The 12,671-nt window shown below is 43.8% G+C and overlaps 1 protein-coding gene across 1 annotated transcript in view; it reads right to left on the bottom strand.

The window, feature by feature from the left end:
• Positions 1-12,134, bottom strand: part of NFKB2 (nuclear factor kappa B subunit 2) — a 44,397-nt gene extending 32,263 nt beyond the window's left edge. The window contains exons 1-2 of the mRNA XM_069980581.1: positions 11,840-12,134; positions 871-952 (exon numbers count right to left, since the gene is read on the bottom strand). Coding sequence (XP_069836682.1) covers positions 871-952; positions 11,840-11,872 — 115 coding nt within the window. The 5' untranslated portion in view covers positions 11,873-12,134. The remainder of the gene's footprint in view (positions 1-870; positions 953-11,839) is intronic.
• Positions 12,135-12,671: the final 537 nt, after the last annotated feature.

The following is a 12,671-nucleotide window of genomic DNA, read 5'->3' on the forward strand; positions in this document are numbered from 1 at the left end:
CTCACATTGTGTGTGTTTGTTGATAATGCAGACAGGGGGAAGGGCATGATGTCACAGGGGGCTTGGCTGGATAACCCAATCCCCTGACTGATTCACCATCTCTAACCGGCCAGAAGCAGGTGTAGCACTAATTTTACTGATTGTAATGGGTGGGGGCTGTGATGATCACATGAGGGAAAGCATTGCATTCTGGGAAATGCTAAACCAGGAAGGACAGAAACACAAAACAGAGCAAAAAAAAAAAAAAAAAAATGGATTTTTGGTAGTTTAAAAACTGGGATAGATAGGTAAGTAATGCGTTATGCTTCTGCAGAAGTTTCATTTTTTTAACCTCTACCTGGAGATCCCCTTTAAGGGATTAACACACGATTAAAAGCTATCCTCAGTAAGGGGTATAACTAGCTGCTAGGTGGGGGTCCAACCACTGAGACCTCCACCAATCACAAGAAAGGAGGTCAATTGAACCTCAAATGAAAGTAGCAGAGCATATGCATGGCCAGCCTTCCATTCATCTTCTATGGGGCTCATAAAAATAGCTGAATGTCCCATCGACAGTGAATACAGTGAATACTGAGTGCTACTCAGTTTACTCAGAGGACCTCTATTCTTGAGATCGGTAGCGTTCCAGCAGTTGGACAGGGGATCATTTCATCCGGTTTTGATAGTTATCTACCTATTAGGCAGCATGAGTGGACTCCATGAGTGGAATAAGAGGACATTTTAATAAACAAATAACTATATATATTATACATTGTGTATTATATCTATATAAATTGCTTCACACAAGACACAGGGAAGTACATAAGGACGAGACATGATGGAATCAATATAGAATAAATAACAGGCAGCTATAATTTAAGGTTTACTTACGAATTTCAGAATCGGGTTCATGCTGGTCTATTATGGGTGGATAACCAAAGCCATTGTCGTCCAGACCCCCGTTGTGAATCAGCTGTTTTAGGAGACATGAGAGAGCAGATTAGAATATTCTTACAATAAACTGCTTAGGCTGTACCTTAGTTCGTAAAAGATTTGGGGTTTTCTGCTTATAAAACGTATCCTCTGACAGTCATTTCCTGAATATTCACAAAGGGAAGACCTTACAGGTAGAGTCTGCTCATTTCTACCAACTTACATTACAATTTACAACAGGAAACTGATCACAAAACCAACATAACCTTCATATAACCAGACCAAAATACACAAGACTGGCATTGTAAAACTGCTGATAATATGAAAATTACAGCTAAGAAAAGATCCCGTGTGACATTATCAACGGTTAACAGGATGCAGCTAGAGGATTTTTCTGTAGCTGTGATTCATAGCTGATCGCTTGCGTCACGCTGAATTACGGGAATCACCAGTGGAACAAAAAAAAAAAGCAAGAAAGACCATAATGTTAAAGAGGCACGACTGTTCAGGGCTGGTATTCCTTAAAAATTAGTAAAAAGTTCAGGAATGAGTCAGGGTGTAATAAGACAAAGGCCCTGCAGGGAGCCACGGGATCTCCAAGGAGTCAGTGTAAGGATGTCATGTAAATTATCTGCTGTTCTGCAATGTGGATTCTCCCCTAAAACCCCAGGATGTCTATAACCAGAAGCAGACTCTCAACAGGTTACACATTCTGATTCCTAGTTGTGTCATATAGTTAAAGGGGTTGTTCACCAATTTTTTTTTCTTTCAAATCAACTGGTGCCAGAAAGTGCCAGAGATTTGTAAGTTATTTCAGTTAAAAAATCAGAAGTCTTCCAGTATTTATCAGCTGCTGTATGCCCTAAAGGAAGTGGCATATTCTCTCCAGTCTGACACAGCGCTCTCTGCTGCCACCTCTGTCCATATCAGGAACTGTCCAGAGCAGTAGCAAATTCCCATAGAGAACCTCTCCTGTCCTCCAGACTGGAAAGAATACCAGTTCCTGCAAGACATATAGCAGCTGATAAGTACTGGAAGACTTGAGATTTTTTTAATACAAGCAAATTATTATCTCTGGACGTTCTCATTCAGCCAATCACTGGATAGTGGGTCACAGCTGCACCAGTGATTGGCTGAGCAAGTTAAAGGGGTTGTCTGGCGGTCAGCCTTTTTTAATATACTGCTGCCCATCCATATAAAGCAAACATGTTATACTTACCTCTCCACACTTCCTCAGTGTCCTCCTCTGGTGTCCCCCACTAACTGCAGAGCCTCTTCTTCCGAGACGAACACATCTTGGGAGTGACAGCCCACTAGCCGCTGAGCTGAGCTGTCCCAAGGCTGAGCGAGCTGTCATTCCCAAGACAAGTTTGTCTCAGAAGTGGAGGCTCTGCAGTAAGCGGGAGACACCAGAGGAGGACATAGAGGGACCGTAGACAGGTATTGTTTTAAAAAGCCATCAGCCGGACAACCCCTTTAAGATGCCACCAGAAGTGCTTTGCAGTGGGACTGGGCACTGTCATAATAGTCAATAGAGCGCTGCGGAATCTGTTGGCACTATCCAAATAATTATTATTATTATTATTATTGTGGCAATAATATACATTAAATTAAATACCACAATAATGACAATATTTATTTGTATAGCACAAACATATTTTTATAAAAAGAAATCCCCAGACAAACCCTTTAAAGATCACACTACAGTTGTTATCAAATCCCATGGTCTCAGGAGTATCTAGCATAAGGGGCCTTCTATATGGAATGGGAATCACACAGGAACCAGACGCAAAAAGGGGGAAGAACCATTCACATCTTTAGGCCCCCATACACAAGCAAGCCAAATCAGTAATTTTCGGTGGTGGGTTCAGCTCACCATCAAATTTGTACAGGGGTCTCTCGACTCTACCTCTACAGATGATGTTGGGGGAAAGTAGGATCGGGAATGCTGGATTCAATTCCCAACCCTTTTTCCTTAGTAGAGAATCCCCTCAGTCATAACACATGGATGTTCAGCATGTGTAGAGATCAGGGGGAGATCATTACAGGATCAGAACTTTTGCACAAAGCCATCAGCTTAGGGTCCTTTTACACACACAGGTATCTGACAGATTTTTTATGCCAAAACCAGGAATGGATTTGAAAAGAGAAGAGATCTCAGTCTTTACTTTTATGACCTGTTCTCTGTTTATAGTCTGTTTCTGGTTTTGGCTTAAAAAATCTGTCAGGTATCTGTGTGTGTAAAAGGACACTTAGGGACCCATTACACCAAGCGATTTAGGCTACGTTCACACAGAGCAAAAGGAGCGGATTACGCAAGGAAATATTTCCGCCTGAAATCAACTGACGCTGAATTCCGAGCAGAATATAAGCAGAATGTAAGCAGAATCCCTGCGTATTCTGCTAGGAAAGTGTTCAGCTCGTAATCAGCTCTTGACAAATTCAGCGCGGAATACTCGAGGAATCCGCGCTGAATCCGCATGCATTCAGCGCTGAAATTCAGCGAGTATTTGGTGAGTAAACTAGACTATACCAGAATATATACTAGAATCCTCCTCCCCCCCTTTTCCCCATTTCCGCGCTGATTCAGCGAGTAATTTCTGCTTGTATTACGCTTGTATTCCGCGCTGAAACAGAAAATCAGAGCCCCATTGATTTGTATAGGCTTCCGCTAGCGGAAGAATGAACATGTTCATTCTTCTGGCGGAAAGCGGATTAGTTCAGTGCGGAAATTCCACTGTGTGAACTGCAGAGCAGAATTTCCATTCAACACAATGGAAATTAGCTCTGCACCTATTTTAACGGCTGAAATTTCAGCGCTGATTCAGCGCAGAAATTCAGCTGCTTTTGCTCAGTGGGAACGAGCCCTTACAGCAGACAATCATTTGGTGTAATAGCTCCTGGTAAAAGGCAACGACAAGCCGATCCTTGCCTTTCAACTTGTTGAAAAAATTTAGAACAATAGCGACTGTCTGCTTGCTGTCGCTCCTTGTAATAGGACCCTGCTATCTCCTATGGGCTTCCCCGCTTAATGTCAGTGTGTTAATAGCACCGGCAGCAAGCAAACGCTGATCTGACAGATTGGCGCTCTCTTGCTCCCCCAGATCGGACTGTGTAATAGGGCACTAAGAGAAAGTTATTATTTGTTATACCTCCCTGTCTGCAGCTTTATGCATGATACACAGTTGGCACATAACCCTTAAAGGGTTTAGCCAGCGAAAATCTTTTTCTTTCAAATCAACTGGTGTCAGACAGATTTGTAATTTACTTCAGGAACTGTCCAGAGCAGGAGAGGTTTTCTATGGAGATTCATAAAAAAAAAAAAAAAAAAAAAAAAAAAAAAAACGAGACAGAATTCCTGTCTCGACCAGAGATGGCAGCAGAGAGCACTGTGTCAGACTGAAATAAAAAAAAAACATTTCATGCAGGACATACAGCAGCTGATAAGTATGGGAAGACTTGAGATTTTTTTTTAATAGAAGTTAATTACAAATCTATATAACTTTCGCTGATTTTCGCTGGACAACCCCTTAAAGGGGTAGTGCGGCGCTAAACAATTATTCACAAAATAACACACATTACAAAGTTATACAACTTTGTAAAGTATGTTAGGTATGTGAATGGCCCCCTTCCCCGTGCTTCCCCCCCACCCACGCTAGACCCGGAAGTGTGGTGCATTATACTCACCGCATCTCGTGTCCCCCCCCCCCCCCCCCGCATCAGCAGCACCTCAGCCGCGATTGGCTGAGCATAACTGGGACGGATGGAGCGGTTTGGCCAGCCTCCCGAAGACTACGTCATTGTCCCAAGATGGCAGACGGGGGTCGACACGAGATGCAGTGAGTATAATGCACCACTCTTCGAGTCTAGCATGGGTGGGGGGAAACATGGTGAAGGGGGCCATTCACATACATAACATACATTACAAAGTTGTATAACTTTGTAATGTGTGTTATTTTGTGAATAATTGTTTAGCGCCGCACTACCCCTTTAACCTGAATTCTCACAAATAGTACAGGTGCAACATTACAGTCGCAAATCCTGTCCCAAATATGAAGGTAATGAATACAATTGACAGCATCGTAGATTAAAAATACCTGTATTATGCTTGTAAGATGGTATATGTTTCCTTACTTTTTTGTCGGTATCCCAATGTATACAAGTGACAAGCAGTCTGAACCTGGTGTGTAACTAGCCTAAGCTACAGAGTCTTGCCTTTTGCTGACAAAAATGATTGGTAAGTAGGTTATGTTTTCTTGTGCATGGACAAACAGCTTAATGCAGTCCTGGACAAGCCCCTGCAGGCAGAGCTCAGTTTATCGCACTCTCATAGAAGTACATGCATGCATTGCACAACATCAGTAACAGCCCAGGGTGCAGCTGAATGAACGCCAAATGAACCTCTGTGTTCTCAAAGGGTTTTTCCAGTTTCCTGTAAACAATTATTTTCATGCAAAGTTTGGCAACTCTGGAATACACTTTGTTGCCACTCACTTACAGCAAGCACTGTACAATAGCAGAATATTAATACAATCCTGTTTAGCATATCTGCAAAGGATCTGCAGGGAAATCCAGATGGTTGGTACTGTAATCTGCTGCAAACTGTACATGCACAAACCCAGCATATGTGAATTCACTCCTATAGCGGAGCGATTCTTATTGCTACATCCACTCTTAGTAATATTCTGTATACTCAGCAAAAGAAGCACCAATCACTCTCCTTTCCTGTTTGCTGCAATGCATCCTAATACAGAATATCAATATTTGTTGGTAAAAGGTATTTACAGGATCGCCACTGAAGCCAGCTAGTGGCTGTGGCAGTCACATGAATGTATGGCCCATCATCACTGCAGGAAAATAACCAATGACTGGCGGGGAGCACCTAAGCATCAGCATTGGAGCAACAGGGGATTTACACGGTTGTTTCTTTATCTTATAGTAGTTCCAGCTGTTAGGTTCACAGGGAATATCCAGGATTAGAAAAACAAAATAGTACCCCAAGTTTGTGTGTTGTAACAACTCTCCCCATTCACTTTACCCTTTAAGGATTGAGACAATTTTCATTTTTGCACTTCTGTTTCTTCCTCCATGTGATTAAAAGGCCATAGTGCTTTCATTTTTTCACCTACAAACTCAAATGAGCTCTTATTTTTTTGAGACACCAATTTGTACTTTGCAATGACAAACTAAGCATTTTCCATAAAATATGCTGTGAAACCGGGGAAAAAATATTTGTTCTGTGAAACCGGGATTAAAAAAAAAAATCATTTCGGGTTTTATGTTTACAATGTTTTTTCTTTTATTTTTTGATTTATGAGTCTATCTGTGGCATCATTTTTGCCTTGTGACCTGTACTTTCTATCGGTAGCTTGCTTGTGTATATGCGTCTTTTTACTAACTTTTTAATTAAAATGTTTCTGGTTTTGATGTGACCAAGAATTGCAGTTATGCTATTTACTGTACAAGATCAGAAACATAATATTTTAATAGTTTGGGCAATTCCTCATGTGGTGACAGAAAATATATTTATTTAAAACTTTTTCTTTTTTATCAACATAATTTGTAGTCCCCCCTAGGGGGCTTCTCAATGCAGTACAAATGTACTGCATTGATTCATGCAATCAGTGTTCGATTACTACGAGCTGGTAAAGCCCGCAGTAAACTGCCGAGCCAGGATTAGGGACAGAGCATGAGAGGCCCGGCAGGTACTGTATACTTGATCAGCCTTTACTGATCGCATCAGAAGAGGTTAATCACCCCACTAGCCAACTGTTGATGTGTTTTTACTGCCATTTAAATTCAGCTGTCAGCATTTAAATGGTTATTTAGCAGGTGCGGTGATCAGGCTGTCTCGGCTAATAGCAGCCAGGAGCAATCGCTTCATAGAGGGGCTGGGGTTTCCTCCCACTGGGGGTGGGTCAGCCCACCTCCAGTGCTTTAGCCCGGGCCTGATGGTACATTCACTTTAAATGAAACTGTGCTGCAATACCGCACACAAACTGAGGGCAAGTGTGGCACTAGAAGAAAGCAGCTGTGTTTTTCAAATCCTGGATTATCATGCCTTAAAAGTTATTTATCAGCCATGAATTTCAGACTGATCAGGGTCTGACCCCCAGTACCCCCACCAATCAAGTGAGTGGTGCATATCTACTAAAAGTACAACAACTGCAAGTAAACACTGAACGGGCTGCGGTGTTCTCCATGATCAGTGACTGTGCCAGAAACTCCCAGACAATCCCAGACATACAATTCTATGAATGCACATCATGGAAAAGGTAAGTAGAAGAACTAGTGGTAAGGTTGAGTTTTTTTTTTGTTTAGACAGTTGAAGCTATTCTGATCATGTAATCCGTGTAACCTTGCCTACATTGGCTGTCTGAGCATTGGGCCACATTCCTACTTTTGCAATCCTGAATGCGGCTAAAACAATGCCCCTATTTCTTCACCCATAACCTGATGATGTTGCTTGAATTATTGCCAACATTGCGCAGCTATTGATGGCTGAACAAGGAGGGCTTTCAGCCGCAGACGGGGACTGATATGTGGGGAAATGGCCTTGCTATGTGATTATTATTACCAGGCTTCATCACAGGTGTTCTTCTTGTCATAAATGATCTGATAAAGCCCAGCAATACTGATCACATGACAAAGCTCAGTCAATTTAGACACAATTGCAGACATATTGGCCCACATTTATCAAAGGGTGTAAAATACAGACTGGTGTAAACTGCCCACAGCAACCAATCACAGCTCAGCTTTTGTTTTACCAGAGCTGACAGCTGAGCTGTGATTGGCTGCTATGGGCAGTTTACACCAGTCTATATTTAACACACTTTGATAAATTGTCCCCAATTTCAGTGCATTAATGCATCATTTAATTGCAGTAGTTAATACTTTCATTGTGGTAATTTTTTGTACACCAAAAATTTTTTTCTTTCAAATCAACTGCTGCCATAAAGTGCCAGAGATTTGTAATTTACTTCTATTAAAAAAATCTCAAGCCTTCCAGTACTTATCAGCTGCTGTATGCCCAGCAGGAAGTTGTATTATTTCCAGTCTGCAGAGCAGGAGAGGTTTTCTATGGGGATTTGCTGCTGCTCTGGACAGTTCCTGACATGGACAGAGGAGGCAACAGAGAGCACTGTGTCAGACAGGAAAGAAAACACCACTTCCTGCAGGACACACAGCAGCTGATAAGTACTGGAAGACTTAAGATTTTTTAATAGAAGTGAATTACAAATCTCTGGCACTTTATGGCACCAGTTGATTTGAAAGAAAATTTGGTGAACAACCCCTTTAATCGTTTATTTTTCTCAAAGTGTGCTAACTTATGCTGCGTTTACACGGAACGATTATCGTTCAAATTTTCGCATTTGCGATCACATTTGAGCGATAATCGGTCTGTGTAAACACAGCAAACGATCAAGCGACAAATCGAAATAATTTTCCCAAACGATCGTTTAAGGATTGTGAAGCAACGATTTGGTTTTTATAACTATCAGCATTTAGACGAATAAATCGTTAGAAAAATCGTTAGAAAATTCGTAAGGAAATCATTAGAAAAATCGTTATTGCGATTGTTTTTAAGACCGCTTAAGCTCATCTCACACATAGGGTGAATCTCTGAAAGACTCTTTACATGAAGCAATCTGCAAATTTGTAGCGAACAACCAACGACTGTTTGAGAACATGTTGAAAGATCAAAATGAACAATTTTTCGCTCTTTCTTTGGTCGTTCGCTGTGTTTATACAAGCCGATTATCGCTCAAATGCGATAGTTATTGTGAAAATTCGAACGATAATCGTTCCGTGTAAACGCACCATTAGGCTGCGTCTCCCATTTGCAGTCCCCACATGCAGCTGAAACCACACCCCTGTGCAATTATCAATAGTCATCCAATGTTGCCATAAGTCCCAGCAACAATGCATTGGCCCAGGGAGAACCAGTTTGTACCCACAGCATCTATACAGGTCTATGTGTCTCCATAGTAACAGACCACAAACAAACCCTATGTAGTCACAGTCATACTTTTTCATCTTCCCTCTTACTAACATACATTTGGCAGTAAGTATCAGATAGAAGGCAAAATGACTGCAGGGTCAGACCACACAGTAGGAGCTGTAGACATACAAAAATAAAAAAAATAGGGGATTTTTACCTAAAACTATTAACAGCATTGTTATACTTTCAATTTTAGATACAGAGAACCAATAAAAAAATGCAAAAAAAAAAAGGTTGCAAAAACTTCCTTTCATTGTAGGAAATAATGTATGGCCAATTCTGAGAACATCCAGACGTAGTGGTAATACGTAATACATAGTCATAATACTTCTCACAGCTGATGGTTTGCCACAGTGGTACAGGAAATCACTAAACACAAGCCTAACACTGTCCATGTAGTTCACTACAATGTATTAATAGCTGTATCAGTCGACTGTCTACACTGTAGGCACAAATCGGTGTATCGATCCACTAGTCTGTGCTGGCTTTCAGCTTATAGTTACATTGTCAGTAAGGCTAATGAAAAGACAGGTCCATCATGTTCTTCATATAAAGATAAATGGAGACAGCAGGTAAAGATTTAGGTGGGTGAAATCAGCTATATGTTTATGGTGTCCTTGTGTCTACAGAAGAGGTGGCTGGGCACCTGCAGACTCTCACCATTCCCCATATAGGAGATACAGTAGCAAACAAGTGTGCATGCTATTGATGTGTACAGAGTTCAGGTGGGAAAACCCCTTTATGCTTTTATTACATAAAACCGGAAAACCCCTTTAAGGCTGGTTTCACAGCACTTTTAGCAGTGTTCAGTAACTTCCCTTTATCAGAAACGCTGGGTCACATCCCACTGCCTGCAGTAGATGGATCCATACATTCATATATATCAGAGGGAGGCGAGAAGTGTGTCAATTTGGCCTCAATTCAAAACTTATAAGGTGCTGACTGCCTGGATGAAATAGTACGACCTCCACACTACTCCACTGAGTATACCACAGGCTATTGGTGAACACATGGAGTCATGTGGGAAAGCAGCCTAATAGCACTGACAGGTGAAATGAATGACATTGGTTATCCAGTGACCATGTCACCTGTTAAGGGGTGGGATATATCAGGCCGCAGGTGAACTGTCATTTCTTGATGTTAATGAGGGATATAATCAAAAAACATCCAGTAACAAATCTGTTTATTGTCCTTAGTAACCAATCACAGCTCAGCTTTCATTGTGTCCATTGTGACATAAAAGCTGAGCTCTGATTGGTTACTGTTAGCAACAAAGAGGTCATGGTGTTCCCACTAGAGGCAGTAGCCTCCCTCAGCGGGGTAATACTCACTGCCACACTACAAACATCACTCAGGGATGGTCCGAGGAACATGGCAAAGACCTGAGGGGGTTCTCCAGATTCCCCAGATCCCAATCTGATCAGGTATCTGTGGGATGTGCAGGAAAAACAAGTCCATGAAGGCTGCAGCCCACACCTCACAGGAGGAGATATGCCAGGACACCTTCACAGGGCCCAGCTGGGGGACCCACACACATAGGAATAACATTAAAGCGGAGCTCTGACTGGTTGCTATGGGCGACAAGGGCAACTTTACTGTTTGTTTTTGATCATTTCACAGCGGGTGACATAATGCACATATATACGGACCCCAGCCGCACTGGTGGACTGTATGTTTTTTCTTACAGTCATATAGCATACACGTCAGCTGCTTCACTCTGCCATGGCATGTGCCACATTCCGGAAATGTCGTGTGCCAATGTCAGGAATCCCGGGATTTCCAGCCGGCAGGTGGTGTGGGTACACACAAGCCACACAGGACAGTCTCATGGAAATGAATGCAAATAGAAACCCAGCGGCCACCGATCAGCACGTATAGAGCCAGCGGCCACCAATCAGCACGTAGAGAGCCAGCGGCCACCGATCAGCACGTAGAGAGCCAGCGGCCACCGATCAGCACGTAGAGAGCCAGCGGCCACCGATCAGCACGTAGAGAGCCAGCGGCCACCGATCAGCACATAGAAAGCCAGTGGCCACCGATCAGCAAATAGAGAGCCAGCAGCCACCGACCAGCACGTAGAGAGCCAGCGGCCACCGATCAGCACATAGAGAGCCAGTGGTCACCGATCAGCACATAGAGAGCCAGTGGTCACCAACCAGCACATAGAGAGCCAGTGGCCACGATCAGCACGTAGAAAGCTAGTGGCCACCGATCAGCAAATAAAGAGCCAGTGGCCACCGATCAGCTAATAGAAAGCCAGCGGCCACCGATCAGCACATAGAGAGCCAGTGGTCACCAACCAGCACATAGAGAGCCAGTGGCCACGATCAGCACGTAGAAAGCTAGTGGCCACCGATCAGCAAATAAAGAGCCAGTGGCCACCGATCAGCTAATAGAAAGCCAGCGGCCACCGATCAGCATGTAGAGAGCCAGCGGCCACCGATCAGCACAGAAAGCTAGTGGCCACCGATCAGCAAATAAAGAGCCAGTGGCCACCGATCAGCACGAAGAGAGCCAGCGGCCACCGATCAGCACAGAAAGCTAGTGGCCACCGATAAGCAAATAAAGAACCAGTGGCCACGATCAAGCCTCAACACAATGAAATGTGACTTGCTACTGTGCCCCATTTTCCTTCCGCACTGGTCCCCCCCAGAGTACTGCTCTAGCAGCATAAGACGCTATATATAACTGGTCTATGAAAGAGTTACATGGTGTCAGTCAGTGATCAGACAATTCCCTGCAAGTTGTGACAGTAAGCTGACCCCAACCTGTGGCTCTCTGCCTGTGACAAAACTACATTTCCAACCTGACCTCCAAGCCACATGCACAGGTCGGAGAGCACTAGCCTACATGCTGTAGCTCCAGCTGCTGGGAGTTGTAGTCCTACGCGCTGCTGCAAGTAAACAATGTCACCCCAATACTCACGGGATCATAGGGTTCCATTTTAAAGCCAGACATGATGCAATGGCTTCTCTCCTGCCAGTGTCCAGCACAGAGCACTCCTCACAGGGTGACCACCTAGCACGTCCTCCACTGCGCCAATACAAGCCGCCCGGGCGACAATGACGACTCTGTGACGGCAGAGCAGCCAGACTGCGCTTCTGAGGAAAACTACAGGGGAAAACCAGCAGCAGCAGCAGAGGGAGGAGAGGGCGGCCGGGCTGTGTGTACAGGGAGCAGCACAAAGGGAGGGGAAGGGCCCCAGGAAAGTTGGAGCTTCAGGAAAGTCCCTAAAATACCAGCGATGCGAGCGGTGACGCGCGTCCCACGTGACCTGCCGCCTCCCCCGGCACAGCAGGAAGCTGGGGCAGCGCTGTCACTCCCTGACCTGTCACACCTCCAGGGGAGGGGGACCCCAATGACAAGGCACCCGGTTACTAGAAAAGAACCTGCCAGAAGCCTTTGCTAAAGGTCACCTGGTTGGTCACTGACTAAAGGCTCATACACCTCCAATTAGCTGACACCTAGGTGCTGGCTTATCTCAAGATGAAAGGAGCAAGCAGTCAGTCCTCTATGCCAACCCTTGTGTCCCTGGCCTCTTCTGTCAGGACCCCCCCCCCATACACAGCTAGGGGCCTTTTACACATACAGATAAATCGCTTTATCACTCGTTTGGCGAAGAACAAGTGAGGATTTTTACTTTAAAACTACAGGCATTTATGCTGCATTTACACGGAACGATGATCATTCACATTTTCGCAACAAGGATCACATTCGAGCAACAATCGTACAGTGTAAACAGCAAACGATCAAGTGA

The sequence above is a fragment of the Dendropsophus ebraccatus genome, chromosome 8 (assembly GCF_027789765.1).
Source record: "Dendropsophus ebraccatus isolate aDenEbr1 chromosome 8, aDenEbr1.pat, whole genome shotgun sequence".
NCBI classification, from domain to species: Eukaryota; Metazoa; Chordata; class Amphibia; order Anura; family Hylidae; genus Dendropsophus; species Dendropsophus ebraccatus.